Source organism: Zootermopsis nevadensis, unplaced genomic scaffold (genome assembly GCF_977971745.1).
Source record: "Zootermopsis nevadensis isolate Lab colony 2312 unplaced genomic scaffold, Znev_1.0 Znev_ptg000015l, whole genome shotgun sequence".
Classification (NCBI taxonomy): Eukaryota; Metazoa; Arthropoda; class Insecta; order Blattodea; family Termopsidae; genus Zootermopsis; species Zootermopsis nevadensis.
Genome location: NW_028259147.1, coordinates 5467383 through 5485630, shown reverse-complemented (window position 1 = coordinate 5485630; position 18248 = coordinate 5467383). Strand labels below are relative to the sequence as shown.

General features: G+C 38.0%; 1 protein-coding gene across 9 annotated transcripts in view; it reads left to right on the top strand.

The window, feature by feature from the left end:
• LOC110835993 (zinc finger protein rotund) overlaps positions 1 to 18248 on the top strand; it is a 427918-nt gene that overhangs the window by 340420 nt on the left and 69250 nt on the right. The window contains exon 1 of one of the 9 annotated variants that reach the window (XM_022076751.2): positions 4558 to 5446. The exons of the other annotated variants lie outside the window; for them this stretch is intronic. Coding sequence (XP_021932443.2) covers positions 5419 to 5446 — 28 coding nt within the window. The 5' untranslated portion in view covers positions 4558 to 5418. Of the gene's footprint in view, positions 1 to 4557; positions 5447 to 18248 lie in introns of those variants that run through there. 9 annotated transcript variants of the gene reach the window in all.

Sequence of the window (18248 nt, the reverse complement as noted above, 5' to 3'; positions counted from 1 at the left end):
TGGATGTTATGCTGTGATTATTAAACGACTAGAGTTGGGCTGATCTGTCTTCCAACGAATTATACTAGATATCAATAAATTTATAGTTTAGTTAATTTAAATCATAATGGGCAAAAATACCTGATCGGGAAACCCGAAGAAGTTAATTTTTTAGTTAATTTTATAGCTGTCACCAAATTGCATGCTTCAAGGCCACAGAGACTTGAAAATCTTCCTCACCCCACAATTCCACGCGGCTCTAAGTTAACAGACAGCTTTACTGGCTTTGCAATGGTATCAGCTCTGAGTTGCCTTCATTCGCCTGGGCTCCACTGTTCGTATTGCAACGCTGTACAATTTTCCTGTGACCTTGAAGCATGCAATTTGGTGACGGCTACTGTAATTATCAGGACAAACTTCATAGCTGTGCCGTGTCTGTTTAGAAGTCGGTAGTAACTTAGTATGTTCGGAGTAGCTGTTCTGGCACGTCTTGTTTGACTGTTAGAACAGAAACAGAAAATAAGTCCACGGGTATGCACTCGTTCCTTAAATAATTACTCTGAAAATGTTACTGACATAACGTAGTTGCTTTTTTTTTTTTTAAAAAAAAAATTACTTTTGTCTTTAAAGCGCTTAGGTGTGATTTATCAAGCTGTTCATATAATAGTGTTTTGTATATCTGCAACTGTTCGGAATTCATGGCATTGCCCACGTGCACGGAAGATGTACATTTCCTTTGCACCTGCTCGTACTTGATTTTCCAGTTTTTGAACTATTGTTCTAACTTGTTTGCTTTGTAGTACCATGTTACTCTTCTTTCAGATACGGTGTACCTACTCTATTAGCACTCTCGCCTCAAGCCCTCTTTCGCCAAACAAACACAATAAATCTCTCTACCATTCACACTCCCACTACACGATCTCTTCCCGCTTATAACTTGTCTGACAAATGGATGCATTTGGCGGTTTCACGACCTAATGATTTGTCTTAGGTGACAGCAATCTGATAAGATTTACGTACAATATAGTCTGAACTACAAGAAAATGATCCATAATTCCATAATATCACTGCAATCAGCGCAGAGATCAATGACAAATCGTGACGGAAATTAATTCAATCTGAGCTAAAGAAGAATATTGAAGTTGGGTGATTTTATGTTCCTCCGTGCAGACGAATGGTGAAGTTGAGGTACAGCATAATTTATTCTTAACCCCGGGAATGGGTTAAGTTCCAGCTTCGGCTGTTTTACCCCCGACGAAGAAACCTGTAACCATAAGATATTATGCTGCATGGACCCCATAACCAGTGGGAAATTTGTGACGAAGAAGAAAATTCTACCCTGCATGTAATTAAACCTTGGTTTTACTAAACCCATCGCAGTGAAAAGTGATTTGGTAGCACATACGAGTGCCGAGGCTTTAATGCAGTTTCAGATGAGGTAAATACCTCCTCACCTGAAAACATTGTACCAGGCACATGTTTTGATGATAAAAGTCCTCGTAGGAACCGACCCTTTTCTATACCCGCTTCGTTCTCCTCGCCAAAACTCACGAGCTGAAATCGTTTATTTAAGCCAGTTGCTCAGTAACTCATTCAAGAGGAAGTGTACTCACTGCTCAGACAGGTTATACATACCACACTGCTTACTCGACTCGCGGACGTCTGTATACATCGCTTACACTTCGCAGTGTAATTTCTTCCTTGTAAGTCCCTGCGATACCACGGTGGTCTAGCGGTTAGAACGCTGGCCTAGTAATCCTGGGGTCTCGGGTTCGATTCCCGGCGGTGCCCAAATTTATAACTTGTGTTGGGCAAGGCCGTGGTCTAGGCAACACGGAGTTTTCCTCCGGGGGCTTCCCCGGTTTCTCCGTGGCATCCCAACAATTACTCCATTCACACACAGAAGAAGGCAATGGCAAACCACTTCTGGATCATCTGCCAAGAACGTATATGAACAGGTCCCAGTCCGAGAAAAGGATCGAAGGATCCTGTTCATATGGACCTGTCGTCAGACAGAACACTTAATAAAATGAAAAGTCCCTGCCTGACTGGGTGAATACGTGATTAAATAACTGAATTCATTAATGAATAAATGTTAGATTAGGTTTTAAATGAACAGTTTCTGGTTTTCTGGTTCATAACTGAATGACTAGCTGAGAGTGTTCTCAGATTTGTTAGCGTTCGGAGGCCTTACTGAGTGTTTGAAAGGATAACTGATGGTAGGAAGTCTTCAGGGTGGTGATACTGTGTTGACTTGAAGACTGGTACCAACGTTTCAGAGGAAAACATACCCCATCCGTCTTAGCCGCCCTGAAGATTGTGGCAGCATATTTATTCCTTAAGAACGTTGGTGTTCCGCCTACAAGTCAACATGGTGTTACGACTCAGAAAACCACTGACATCTTCACCGTCATGGTGGTATGAGATCACACAACGTTGAAAGCCCCACATACACAAAAAACTAACAAATATAGGTTGAAATACAAATGTGAACATGTGAATGTGTAACTACAAGTAGCTAGTTGACTGAATAACTGGCTGAAAGTTCGGCAAACACGCCTTCGCTGAATAGTAGATAATTAATTCCAATTGGAATTGGTCTCTTAAAGGTTGTAAATAGTGTGGAGTTTAAGGAGATGAAAAAATGCTCCATGGTCTGCTTCTGGGTCCGATCCGCTGAGATACTGAGGAAAACCACAATAAACCTCAATTTCTCGTTTCTGTCTTCACCACGAACCATCGTCCCGAACCAAAGCCACTGCCAGTTTCTTAGAGATCAATTTTAACGCACGCATGTCGAGAAATGATCGAGTGTAAGTTGCATGTAGAAGTCTTTATTGTTATTGTTAAACCGTAATACATTCCAGCGTAGCCGTTTCTGTTAAAATAGATTAAGAAAAGTAACTATTTCTATGAGCCACCTCTTCATAAAAAGTGTAATTTCCATTTGACGGTACCCGCGGTGACATCTAGCGGCAATGGGACTACTGAGTCTTGGCGCGCACGATAATGAGATAGCAGGGACCTTGACGGAAATTCACTGCTGTCTTTATTTTCTTGCATAACGTCGGATGGGTAGAGGGGGGTAAAGGAGGAGATAATAAAGATGGGAGGATGAGTTACTAAGAGTGGGGGATTGCTTGAAAACAGGTACAACGTGGGTCTAACTAATTCTTTGTTGGCAGACAAGACAATCTACGGCAGACGAGTTGGAAACCCGAGGAGGTTTCATGTCGGAATGTGTGATGTAAAAAGGGTTGTAATTATGTCGTCGAGTTACGTTATCATGAATTGTCCTTCGTGTTATGTTTATCCTGGGTTCGAATAGCGATGACCCGGTAATTGGTTGTCCTGACTGGGATGTTTGTTTTCTTCAGTCCCTCCATGCAAATTCTGGGATGGTACATAAAAATGCGTTGGCGTCCTTTTGAATTTAAAATCGTCCAATTTCTTAAGGCATAAATAATCATGTAATAAATCATGACTTAATCGCGAGATTTTGGCCTGTGGACTGCACTTTCTGAGCCCCAGTAGTAAAAAGACTGGATGACCGGGGTTCGATTCCCAACAGGGACGCCGCAACTCCAGAACGAACTATGGCGACCACCCACGCCTCTGGACGTCGGAGTTTAAAATAACCAGAGCGTTTTATTCCAGTTCAGAATAAAGAAATGCCACATTTTTTTAGAACCTCGACCTCCTCTTGGAAAGTTTCAAAATAGATTTTGCTAACATTGTTCTGGTCGTCTGTCCAGATGCTCTGTTTCTGTCTGTCTGAATTATATTGTCCCTTAGGATCTCGCAAGTAAAAGTCTTCTGCGAATGACATACTTCATCCCATCCAAAGAGACACGTTGTCACGAAATGCCGTCATTGGACCCTGTTGAATCCGGTCAACACCTTCAGACTGTTTCATTCAGCATATTGTTTTAATATTCTACGGATTGGTCGTACTTTGTTTCACTTCTTGAGCCAGAATTTTAAATACATTTCCTGTTTACTCGATATCAGCTAAACGTTCCTGACATCCGTCTCAGCTGTTCTCCCTAACAGCATTCGATAAAGGATGAATTCTTTGACAGCGTGGATTTATTCTCGCAGACGTATTCTGCCTTCTGCATATTTATTAACACATGTATTTCACTTGTAATTTTATATATGAAGACTGTATCCCTCCTGAACCTTGCTCTGCTAAAAATATTTAGTGTCTGCGAAGAAAGCTCTTTTTTACGTAAATTATGTATTTAATCCTACGAATCAGTCCAAGTTACCCCCCACAAACAGTGGTCAGTGTTAATCCCTCTGTGGGAACAAGTAAAGGGCGTGTATCGAACTGTATCGATACGTCTCGATGTGGGGAATACCCATTGTGACGAAGGAGAGAATGTATTTCGTCTGTCTCCTTCCATCTCTGTCTTACACAAAAAGTGACCAATCGGAATGAACGTAACGTGGTTTTTTTTAACTCCTGCATGTTCCGTGTAGGCGGGAATGTGGGAGGGGGGTACGGGGAGAGGGTAACGTAACCACTTACGAACTATTCATTTCGCTTCTCCTCAGCCAGTGGTCATTCCAGTGAGTGACTCAAAAGACAGAGTAATCTTGGTTCGCTGGTGTGGCGATAAAAAAATGTTACCTTCGGCGTCATCGGAAAGCAAACGAGTGTCGCCGTTGCGTAATTTCGTCCACCAGTTTGGTATTTCCATGAATGTATAAAAAGTTGTGTATTCGTGACTTCAGTGCGACGTAAACTATTTCTTTTATACTTCAGTGGGGTGATAGTTATGTAATTTAATTATATATTTCGTGAAGTGACTTTTTTTTGTTTTAGTTGGAACAATTTTAACAGTGATGTAATTAGTGGTTAAATATCGTGTGCGTATATCCAAGTAAATGCTATTCATGATCATAAAATTCCACGTTTTAGTGCAATCTCAGATACCTTACACCTTTTTTCGTGAATGTGGAATAAAATGTTACGTATTATGAATGAAATGCGTCTTTGAAATGTTCATTACGCTGTAAATCGTCTCCGCGTTTGGCATTACTTTAAGAAATTCTGAACTTATAACACTTTTTTTTCCTACAAAAAAAGGCTAGTTACTTGAGATCCCACAATTGGCCTAGTATCAGAAAAGACTTAATTATTTGTGTTAATTATAAACTTCACAGAGCTAGAAGTGACAGATTTTCCACTTCAGTTTAAGAAGATATCATGCTATTATACTTCAATTTGAACACAGACTTTACTTTATATGAACTATTTGTAACTTATTCAGCGTTAGAAGATATTTTCCGCAATTTTAGTTAATTTTAAACTGCACATATTTTATTTTAAATTCGGATGCATCACTCAACTTTATTTAAATTTAAATTAACCCCGTGCTAACGATGACTTTGAGACGAAATCATCCGGCCATCTTTCATATTTGAACGTCAATGTTGTTGGAGATACCCTTAGAATACGGTAAGTAATAATTTTAATATTATTACGAGGTGGGGTCAGTTGTGTAATAATAAAGCTCAAATACATTTATTGTTTTGATATCTTCCTTCACTTTAAACATTTATTTTTATTAAATGAGGATTTTTCGTGGTTAAAATTAAAACAAAAACAGTGCTGCTCACAGAAGCCATACGGTCTAAGGCCTGGGTTTTACCGTTAGAACATTGGGATCGTGGGTTCGACTTTATTTTAGGCTTGGACGTGAGTCTGCGTTTTAAAATGTTGTCTAAAATATTCATAATTATGAACTGGGAAAGACAACAAGGCACAATCAGTAAAAGGTAGAAGAATAGTCCGTACAGACTTCTACATTTTCCGAATACTTTCTTGTTGTGATATTTCATACTTCAGTGGTCCTGATATTTATTTATTGTTAATACAAGCCTACCTTTTAAAGTCATGCACCCTGATTGCAAATGTTACACCGCGTGGAGTAAGAAACATATGTTTGGAGTGCGATAAGAAAAGTTGAAGTCAGTGGGAATTACGTTCAATATTGTATCGTGTCACATTGTAAGTCTATATTTTAAAGGCAAATACTAAATTGCGTCTGGATCTTGGGCTCACTCTGGGACCAGGCTTAGTTTAAGTCCCAGGAATGAAATAGTGCCCACACTATTCTCTCGTTGTAACAAAATGCAGTAGCATTTTAATTACCGAACGTTACCGAGCATCCTATGTCAATATTATGCTCTCTATAAGGGCTTGCTCTGTATAGTTCAAATAAAATTTGTAAAATGTAGCTAAATATACGTCACTCTTTGTACTTGTCAGCGCTTTAGTAATTATACACGAGTTTAAATATTCAATTAGCAAACATTGTATTAGCGACCCTTCTTTGATTTACTATGCGTTAACCCTTTTTAGATCAGTGCTTTAATAATCAGTAGGCCTAATTGTATTTTGCCCATAGGGAATATGTATTTTATATGATTTTCATAGTAAACAGTGATTAAGTCCATGAACAGCATTGACCAGTTCATGTATATAATGGTTAAGTGTTGTGTTTTCTTTGAGGTACGAACTTAATTTTTATGTTTTTGTAGATGATCTTCGATTTCAAAGAATTAAAATCTCGAATCGTCACGTTTCGGTTATGTTTAAGCGATTCAGTGAATATTTACGTGGTGTGGGACATTCTACAGTGGAGTTACATGTTTAGGGATGTCTAGGAGAGTGAACAGCTGTTGACCGGAAAATCCCTGAACTTTTAACTTTAAATTTTCTATATCATTGTGATTTGTCTGTTAACGCCGAGTTCTTTAAATCCGGTAATTATCTTTTACTGGCAATGTTAGGTGTCCGCTGCAAAATATGCAGGTTGCTTGTTGTCATGCAAATCTGATATTAAGCCGCTGTGTAAACAAGGGTCAGTCATCTATGATATTTCTGTAATAAATATGACCTTATGTTTTTTTTTGCAAAATTATTAGTAGTAGAATAGCCATAAAATATCTGAGTGAGCATTAATGGAGGTAAAAGGATATGATTTTGTATGGATAAAGATGGGTGTCCTCTGGGTTGTTACTGAGTGTAGTCTGATGAAAGCTTATCGACGTTTCAGAGTTGCTAGCTGCCTCCATCATGGAGAACACAGCCTTAAATCTCACGATATTATACAGACACTCAGACGGACAGACTAGTGGTTTTATTATAGGTATCCTTGCTGCAGTAAATGTCTATATCCACTTTTATCCATCACAATAAAGTTTTTACACTATGTAAAAGAGATTATAATTTATGCAATTTTGGAAAGGTCTTTGGCATCTCAAGTCTGTATATAAGTAAGTGTAGGCAGACAGGCAGGTTGGTACACGCTTCGGGGTTGTGCGTTCGTAGCCACATTTGCATGTATGCGTAATGTAAATATGTAAAGTGTGTGTGTATGTTGGTATGTACCACGTATGTGGCCTGTGTATCCATGCATGTACCACGTTTTTGTCTGGCTATGTATGTATGATTTGATGTATGTGTATTATATATAGGCCTTTATATAGGTCTGTGTATGTATATAAGGATTTGAAAGGTTCCAGTAGAGTGGTTAATACTCAAATTTTATATTTGGGAGGTCCCAGGTTTCAATCTCGGGACAGAGACCTAACCTATCCTGACTCAGAGATTTTGTTATTTCTCCCAGTCTCTAGAAGCAAATATCGGATTAAACATTAAATTAGGCTACGACCGAGTTCTTCCATATCTTTTCCATTTCATCATCCATTAATCATCCTATCATTCCAAGCTATAGACGTTCTTCTGTAGTCCGAGTTACTGACAGCCTCGTTAAATAAACCAAATAAATATAATCAAATGAAGAAATATAAAAAAAAATGAGATGATGCAATAATCTCAAGTGAATGGCAAAATGAGGTTTCTTCTGTTGCTTTTGCAATTAAAACAGAGCTTAAATTTTTGTTTTTACCTGTGCAGACCTGCACAGGAGCTGGTGCTAATGGGATTTGATTTCCGGCAGGGACAAAGGATTTTCATTCTGTATAGGATTTGAGGTTTTCAAGGCGGTGAGTCTGAAGATGTCAGTCTTCTGGGTTGTTGCGCCGTGTAGTCTGTTAGAAGTTTACCCACGTTTCAGAGGTCCTTGCTACCTCCATCATCAGGGCGATTAGTGCATGCTGACCGGCTGTGAGACCCACCCAGTCTGCTTTCAGACGGGAACCCTGGGTCCCTTCCCCGGAGGTAAAGGGCGGCTGCAGGAGTGACGTTGACCACTTATCTCCGTCTAGTACTGAGGTCAGAAATGAGTAAGCTCTATTCCGCCTCTGTCCCCAAGCGCCTTCTTGGCGTGTAGCGGGACTGCTCTGTCGGAATATAGAACCAGATCTGGTCGTTCATACAGTTCATCTGTTTCCCTTGTTTATGCTCCAATCGCGTGTGGTGTCTTCTTCTTCCCCCCCCCCCCCCCTTTCCCGCTGGTCAGTGGTCCTCATCCTTGAAGCTGAAACTGGCCACTACCAGTTCTCAGAGCCAAAGCTGTCAGCGGCCATAAGTATAATCTGAAATCCCAAGAACCGGGTTTGTTTCATGTCGTCACTGTTTCCTGGATCAGAATCCTACTGGTACAGGTTAACATAAAATAAATTGATCCATTTTTTTTCACAGACTAAAGCACATAAGCACACAACAGGGAGTCCTGTCTGTCCGTCCGTCCCGCTGTTTAATTTCCAAAACGTTTCACAGGATTTAGGTTGATTTCGTGCTGGCGTGCCAACATTAGTCTACATGTTTGTTGGTGAAGGTAAATTTGTCTCTGTTGCTTAACGAAGCACCGCACCATAAAGACATATGGGGGGAGTGGAGGTATAGCTCCATGTGTTCTTAACCTTGTGGTAGGCTTTACATCACGGCCGCTTTTTCCTTGGGCTAGGTGGTTCGTAGTTTAGTGTTTATCTTCCAATTACATCTTTTTACAAGAAAATCATGTGAAGTTGTGTTAACGTTCTCATAAATTAATGAACGTATAAAACTGCCTACAATGTATAATGAGCTTTAGTGTCGAGAAAAAATGGCATGGCTTTGGGAGGTGAGTAAGCCTCAAAATAAAGAATAATATGAAAATACTTTGCGTATGTCACAACATGATGCAATGTGAGTTTTTTGTGAAAAACGCCGAAATTATTACTCGAATAGATAGGCTAATTATGTCTTGTCATTTTGTCATGTGGAGTTACTGTCTGGGAAAGTCTTTCCTACATGACAAATTTTGGCAGTAACTTAGATCACTTTTGCCTTTAAGGACTCAGATATGTAAGTGTGAGGAGCCTCATCGGGATTTTTCTGTACACTCCTCCCCCTCCCTCCATGGACGTTTATAAACAGTGGCCGTCCTTGGTGCTGAGTCTAGACTTCCCATGTTCTGTTCTTCGCTGGGTTGTCAGGCACTTTACGTGTTTTCAGCTCACTGTTGGCCTCTTTTGATTGACGTAGTTTTCTGAGAGGCTAAGTAGCCTTTGCAAATACATAACCAACTCCGTGGAGCAGAGGGCTCCTAGAGAAGCTGATAGTCGCTCATCCAAACAAGTAATTACCCGCCTTTTATATCATAAAGTACATTACCGTGTTAACAAAAGCCCACCAGCCATTCTTCTCTAGAAGCAAGTAAATATAGTCCACGCATTCCTATCCAAATAACCTACGACCAATTTTAATATTATCCTGAAATCTACGCTTGTTTTCCGAGGATTTCCAACCAATGTTTTGTACGCATTTATCAAGTCCTCCGTCCATACTTCGTGTCCCGTTCTTATAGTTCTTAATTTGATTATCCTGAGTACAAATTATGAAGCTCCTGAAGATGGCTGTTTTCAGGGCTGTAGCGCCGTGCTGTCTGCTAGCTTGCGACATCCCGTATGCTTTTGATTATTTATAAGCATTCACTGACTAGAATGTGGACCTACGCTTTTCTGAAATCTTTAATGTATTTTCTTTAATTCAAAGCGATGTTATATTTAAAGTTTGGTATGACGATATTTAATATTGTTTTATTACAATCCAGTAACTATGAAGATCAACTTACTGTGCGAAACAGACTTTTGGGCTTTTCCATCTGTGTTATCTACGTAAAATCTGACAAGCGGTTAGCATACACAAAGGGGAAAATAATCCTACGTGACAGAGGTGAGATTTATGTTGTGTGTAGATTTTCTTAATTTTAAAATCTAAAAGTAATTGGACATTTACAAAGCCCTTTTTGAGTATCAACACTCACATTATTCGCTGGAAAATTCCTTTCTCGTTTCGCTCTTAATGTGTTTTGTTGTACTCGAGCTGGCTTTGTGTTGTCTTCCATGTCAAACAATTCATGAAGGCCTCTTATCTTCGGTATTAATACCTAGACATGGGACTTGTCTTTATCTGTCTGCCTATCTGCTTTTCCGTTTGGCTATCTCTGTACGTTTGTTTCTGTTTGTTAATAGATGTCCGTCCGTCTATCTAACTATATGTATGTACCTATTTCGATAAATTTTTATCCAACTCTCCTAATATATCCACCCAACTACTAGTGTGTCCGTCTGTCTTATAATCTTGTATATTTCGTCTGACAGTCCGCATGTACGTACGTCTGCTTTTCGTTCGTCTGAAAAGTTGTGTAACGGATAATTTACTTAAGTGTAAACTAACGAAACTTGCTGTTGGCAGTACATTTTCCAGTTACCATTAGTGTTGGGTAATCATTGCAATGTAATACTTCGCCTCTCTTAAATGTTGTTAATTATTCTATAACTTGCTTTCATTTATGATAACTTACCTTATGCTAAGTCCCACATATACAAGTCATATAAACAAAATAGTGAGTACGGGTTAATTGTAACACGACGTTTCGGTGGTTGATTCTGCTTCCGTCATAAGGTTATAGTTGATCAGTTTTGTGATGTTACTGTCAACGGTTGGGATCAGTTATGTCAGATAATGATAACTAGTCGCCAGAAGAGAGGTAATAAATTCGCGTATGTCAAATGTACCTCAATCAATGGGTGTGCTATTAACCTGTTCTTATGAGTGCTTGGACATAATCGCTTTCTCCTGGAAAGTCGCGTTTCTTCAGATGCTACTCTTCCCCTCCTCACTCAACCAACATGTGATATATTGTGTCCTTGGCATTATTTTAATTATCTCCTTCCATCTGACTTCCATCTCCTGTACTAGCGTCTTAATGACTAATTATCTAAGGCACCACCAGGACAATTTGGCATTACTGAGAAACAGCAACAAATTTCTCATGTCAAGTAGACGACATCAGAATGACGTAATCAGAAGAGCTCCTGGTGACGTAATTGTAAAAGCTGCCGCTTCTAGCCATGATGAGCATCTGACATCTGAGTAGAACCGATTAGCATAATTTTGATCAGGCGTTTGAAATACTCGTAATTACAGAGTTTTGAAAGGAGTTTTAAAATTGTCTTGAAACATGAACGGTTTTTAGCGTAAAATAAACGCAGAATTGAAATATAGTGTGTCCTTCCGCACTTTCGCGTGTTTCATTTCTAAGACTTTTAACTTAGATTAAATTTTGTATTGAGAGGTTTAGGCTAAAAGGCGTGGGACCTCAATTTTGACCCAGATTGGTCCAATATCCTTTCCCATCCAACCTTAAGCCTTGCTTTCTGATGGTGCAACCTGCGTTCCATAACGAGAGTTTTGGGATCGAGTCATGGTAGTATAACTGTTCCATCGAGATTGAGAGAAGCATCCATCTCCGACCACCGGAATTGCTGGTTTTTGGCCAGAAATCAGTTATCGTGACAGCATCTTGGTGTATGGTTTTCTAAAGATACCAGTTTAAAAGTGAAATTTGTGAGGATAATCGCATGTTGCACACTGTTAAATCCTAAAGGATGTTACATTTTAAAGGAAGTATAAATTCCATCAGTTCCACTCCAAAATGAGGTGGTATTACTGTCAAAATTAACAACGGCTATTAAATGTGAGCAGAAGAAACAGCTGTTCAGATTCCTTGCATTACCCTAAATAATGTCTATTCAATAAACAACGCAGTCCGCAGAGAGGTGTCATACGTAAACAAAGAGCTTCTTTTTAATATCACCCTCATGGTTTGAATTGTTAACGTTCTTATTTTCCTGATATCGGCATGAGTATTGAGTGTGATTCTGCTTTCGACAGTTTTTATTTATTAATGTAAAATAGGCGACAAATCGATTACCAGTGCACGAAAGGATAATTCGGACCTACTATCTGCATAATTACAATTATTTTTTATTCATCCTGGCATTGCCTGTAATTTTTTCTTACCCACACAGTCACGAAAGTAAGTTTTAAAAGAAATGACTAACTCTATGAACGTCAGAAGTTTGCCTTTCATGGAATAATATTCAGTATATCGATAAAAAAAAAATTCGTTTCTGTTTACGTACATAAAAGTTCATAGGTAATTCTTCTAAAAATAAATAAATAAACACCAGATGGCGAGCCTGGTTAGTATACAACTGGACCCAGGATGATTTCAGATATTTATTATGTAGGTATTTAAGAAACAGATCTTTTTCGCCAAGAAAATACAAACGAACTGATATAGTTTAGTGTTCCAAAAGATTATACCTTGTAGAATTTAATATGTATAATTATATGTGCCCTTAAGAGGTCTACATCGTTATTAAAATGAAGATGTTTTGTCATTTATCGAATCACATTAAAAATTTTAAGGCGGTCGACATGGTATTTTCATTTTCGTTTTTAAAGACATGAAATTCGGGGCAAGATGCTACCATGCAGTTCGGAACCTTTTAAGTTCCTAACTGCTCTCTAGAAACGCAAAATTAAAATATAAGAAACTGAAACTTTACTTGTTGTCGGAACTTCATCCTTCACATTCAGGAAGAACGCAAATTGAGGAGTTTGTGATTAGGGTGTTGAGGAGTACGTCTGGACCCAAGACGGATGGAATGGCTGACAGGAGATTGTAACAGAATAATTTATGCACTTCGCCAAATATTTCAGAATGATCAAATAAAGAGGGACGAGATGGGAGAAGCATGCAGCACGTATGAGGAAATTAGAAATGCGTACAAATGTATCTAAAATCCTGAAAGTAAGAACCACTCGGAAGACGCAAGCACGAGTGGGAAGATAATATTAAAATGAATTTCAAAGAAACTGGATATGAGGGCGAACACGGCAATGAATCTTCAAGCTTAGTTCAAAGCGGGGAATTTGTTGAATAACTGAGCGACTGTCAGCTTCTGTGAAACAACTTTACTCCATGGAGAATTGTATAGTTTTCAGAGTTTTCGTTGTACTAAACTTTTGACTTTTCATTGAATGTTTTAAGTTTGAACGACCTCTATAGCAGTATTGATGGTACACTACTAAGATTGGGAGGTCTACGTTCCTGTGATGTTTATACTGAATTTCACGAAAATCTATCAATTAATTCTGTCGTAATTTATTTTTAGTTAAATGTGGGAACATACAATAAGACATATCTATCTCTTTTATAGTAACCTGAAGAGCCATCATCACAATTCTGTCTGGAAATTAAATTGTATTTAGTCGTGCCAGAGGATAAAATGTAGCTACCCTTAGCTTTGCGTGTGTATCAAAATAATACCGTTACACAAAATCCATTATTAAATTTTTGTATCTTACCTCTTGAAAATTTTCTGCGAGTTAATTTCAATCGTTAAATCGGATTGCTTCTTCATGTTTACATTAAGATTCAAAAGGAATAAAAATGTATTGTCGTGCCTGACTTAGATCACTCTTAAGATACTAAGATACATGACATGTTTACTGTCACATGCTGTTTGTCACGTCAAGGACGTTATTAGTTAGAACACAGATATTAGTGGTTTTGTTCCTAATTAACAAGAAGACGTGTCTCATTATCCGTTCCAGCAACGTCTGTCTCCTCAGCGTGTCCTTGCCTCAGATTTGAATGGAAGCCAGAACCCTCGTTTATAGCCGCAATTTAAATGTAATATTGCAAGAAAAGCACTGAAATTGCTTCTGATAGTTCAGGTATAAAGTTAAAAGGAATCACCACAATGAAGCATGGATTTTATTCCAATGAATTTTGCCGGTGGTAAAATACTCTTTGTCGGAAATGGCTTTAGCTTAATTACTCGCAGAGACAAAAGAAAGGTATTCCTGTGGGAAAAGGCCGTTTAGTCTGGATTAGTTTGAGGTGAGTTAACATTGTATTATCCCGTGTTCTGGATTGGCTATCGATATGTCGGCCCATAACGAGGAATATTTAGTCTGGGTTGTCTTTTCGTGTGTCGGATCTTGACAAGACAAACTTGGATTGGCTTCAGATGACTCAGTGGTCTGTGGCAAGACATGCATAGACGTAGCGTCTTTCAGTGTCCTGACCCGTTGAAAAAAAAATATACCATGAAATAAATATTTTCACACTTTCACCTAACCTAGTGCCTTTAATCAAATTAAAGTTACGATGAGTTCATCATGTACTGCGTAAACCGTGAAATGTTTTTGAAATTCTGCTGAGGAAACGCACTCGAAACAGACCACTTGGACGGTTTAAAAGGAGAGGTTAGGTTACTCATTGCCTTGATGATAAAGGATGTAAGTTTCTGTTAGACTACATTGCGCAACATTCCAGAAGATAGTCTTCTTCAAGTTTAAAACATGTCTTAGCGAAATGTAGTTGAACTGGCTGTTGGCCATGCCCAATAGCGAACTTTGGTCTTCTTATTCTTCTTCCTTTCCACTTCATGGGCTCCTCAAGCTTGGTTTTAGCGTCATTAAATCTTCGGGTTGAATTACCTGTGTGTGTGAAATAGTTATTGAATTAAGTTTGTGAGTCGCTGGGGAATTTAATTATGTAATGATCTAGTTAGTGAATGAAATTATTATTTATTCGTTGTGCATACAATGTACAAGAAACCTCCCACATAACTTCTGATTTCTGTGGGATGTAACCCTTTTCATAAATAAGTTTACATTATATTGATACATGTTTAATACATTAATTTCATTCTTATCAGTACTCAGTCTTGTTGAATCGTAAGTGAGTATGTTAAAATATAAATGTGTTATTGAATTTTACATTTTAAGGAAGAAATTATATTTAATTGTTTATATGAAATTACTCTGCAGCTGTCTGTGTGTGACCGGTGACTGTGTGTTTTACAGATTGAGGTCAACTAACTACTACTTCCACATGTTTTCTTATGTAGCATGGCAGTTATTACAAACTGTTACAAGTGCTTGCGGTGTTAATTGAAAGTTTGCAAGAACACAAGGAAGTTTACATTCACTGTAATACAAATCGACGTTCTATTCCTTCCATGAAGGTTTGCTTTTTTTTCTGGCTTTTGATTAATGTATTACATCAGGATAACACTAACTTAAGAAGACACAGCTCGTGAACAAACTCAATATCCGAATGTTTTATATTCAATTTGTCACACGTGGCACTTTTTGTGCCGTGTTTCTGATGGGTAAGATCTTTGACTGTCCTGAAGAGAATATTTGAATCTAGGAGATAGAGAGCAACTGAAGAATGGAGAAAATTACACAATGAGTAACTTCATAATTGTTGTTATTCACTTGAAATTGTCAAAACTATTAAATAGAGTACGCTGTGAATGATATACGTTGCACGCATTTGGTACGTGAGTAATTCATATGGTAGGATTTTAATCTGGAAGGTTTAACATAAATTATCATGTGGAAGATGTAGGGAAAGTACAGATGATAGGATAATATTAATATTAATCTTGAAGAACTATAATTCAAAGAAGGGTCTTTATTAAAATATATAAATCTTTTGGGTTTTTGTTGTTTAATATTTTTACTGATATTGTTTTATCGATAAAAATTTCTTGAATAATTAACTTTGATATTTGAAGTTACATTGATTATTTTGATTTCTTGGGCTGAACTGGCTCAGGACGTGGTATTGGTGCTTCTTTGCCGTCTGAGTAATTATTAATCTTTCAAGCGAAACTCTTCACAACAAAATCAGGCATGCGTTCTCTTCGCGATGTACCTAACTAGAACTCACACAGGACTGATAGTATCTATTCACATTTTTTAATCGAGAAATGCTGGATAAATTTTTATAAAATTTGGTATGACATTTATAAGATTTAAGGTAACCCAAAACTCATATTTTTAATATCCTACATTTGGTAGTAAGAACACAGCAGACGCACAAACTTCTGAGGTGGGTGCGACACTAGTGATGCTTAATATAGGCTCCTGCAATGATGTTTTCTGATAGAAAGAGTATCTCGATACTCCGTTTTAAAGTATTTTGTTATGAACAGTTGGCTTCTGATATATTAATCGGCATATCAAGAATAAATAATTCATGTCCGTGTATTTGTATAGACGGTAATAGTGCAAAATACAAATTGTCCACTTTTATAAGTAACAAGGTAGGTAGATAAGAGCTCACGAACACAGTATATTTTTATTTATTGCGTTTAAATGAGGGCCGCATTATTTTAAACATGTTGTTAAAATGATAAATTATGATTTTGTTCGTGACCAAAAATTTGTTTTGTATAAGTAGAATCTAAACTTTATGTATTAGGCTTCAGTGCAATGAAAAATTCTGGAGTTAAATTATGAATACATAAACATGTTAAATTTGAAATCATTAATTAAGTTGAACATATCCTGGGGTTATTCACAGGGAGGTGTGTAAACATTACATTTATAGTCGAACTGTAATATTTTTCATCAAACATCTTCTCATCACGTAGGAGTATCCAGAATGCATGTCTGCTCAGCCAGTGGTCACATCGTGTTTGGAGTTTTCAGTGGAATATATAAATGTTGTCTCATAGGCTAGGGCATATGTAGGTTAAAGTGTACCAGTTGTTTATAAATGAAGCTTTGCCCATGGCTTTCCTGTTACTAGTTGCATTAAATAAGCCGTCTGATTGATAATTGCTGTCAATATTAACAAGTTGATAAGTGAGCGGCATTTAGTAACACTGGCAGATACAGGAAAGCAATTTTTTCTCATTAAAATGTACCTGAAAGCCGTTATAGTTTGTCATGACTGTTTGCAGTGGGTTTATCCAGTTCTCGTTACTGTTTTACATTAACTGACAAACTGGTCTACTATTTAACCGGATAACTGGTCGTCCTAACTGACGTCACTTTTGCTCTGAATGACAGCTGTGCCAACGAAGTGCACACTATTCCTATATCAACAACAACTTTGCATCTTGGTTTGTCCTCATTTTGTCGCAATCTTTCCCTCCCATCCTTCGTACAAGCAGACGTTGGTCATTTTCTTCGTTCTACTCTATACTTCCTGCATCTGTCCTATGTTTCTGTAGCACTAATTAATCCAAAAAATGTTCCCACGATAATCGTGGCCCTCATTTGAGGACGTTCTGTGCATGAGTTCATCAGTTCAACTTAGCATTTATTGACCACGCCGCCGTGAATTATAAAGAGTGTGAAAATCACCCTTGCAGCTTCCAGACTCCGTGTTACATGGTATTTATAGATATATCGATGTCTATCAACGAATTTTGTTTTATGGAATGTGAATGGTCATCAACGGGTTGAAAATTTCTGCCATTGGAACGTGTTACGAGCCGGTCCTCTCCGGTTCAAAACTTCATGCCCAATTTCTATTAAGACTGGCTGCTAATAAGGTGTTACTTCTTATGACTGAAGGGGCTGGGTGACAAACAGCCCAGCGCAGTGACCAGAACATCTCAAAAAATTATCCCACCAATAACTTTGGACATGGGATAAATTTGCAGTAATTTTCCGATTGTAACTTTGAGTTATATACTGGCCCTCCAAGGTTCAATGAAGGAGATACGAGCGACGATATAAGAGTACAGCAAGGGATACATTTTAATATTATCACCTGTTGTTCATATGTCATCAAAACTACAAGCTGTTGTTTGTCACTTTGAACTTATTGTAATTGTGGATGATAATAAATAAACTGAATTTTTTTACGGGAATTAAAGTTTTTGAGTCTCTAGTGTACTATTTTCATTTGCTACATTGACATCCAAGAAAGGGAAAGTTTAGCGGAGGCCTTTTTAAATATTGTTTAATGCCTCAACAGCATCAGATACAGTTCAACGTAACCTGTACGAATTAAGTTGTACAGAAATCTTTTCTGCATCGTTGCGAAACAGCGCATTTGGTCCTCGGACAAATATAATTGCCTGTCCCTGCTACAGAGTCGTCCCTGAAAGTCGATAGATATCGCTAAATGTCTTGTAGTGGTACTATATTCCTATAAGTTAGGATGATTAGCCTAAACGAAGCATGAACTGGGAAGAAG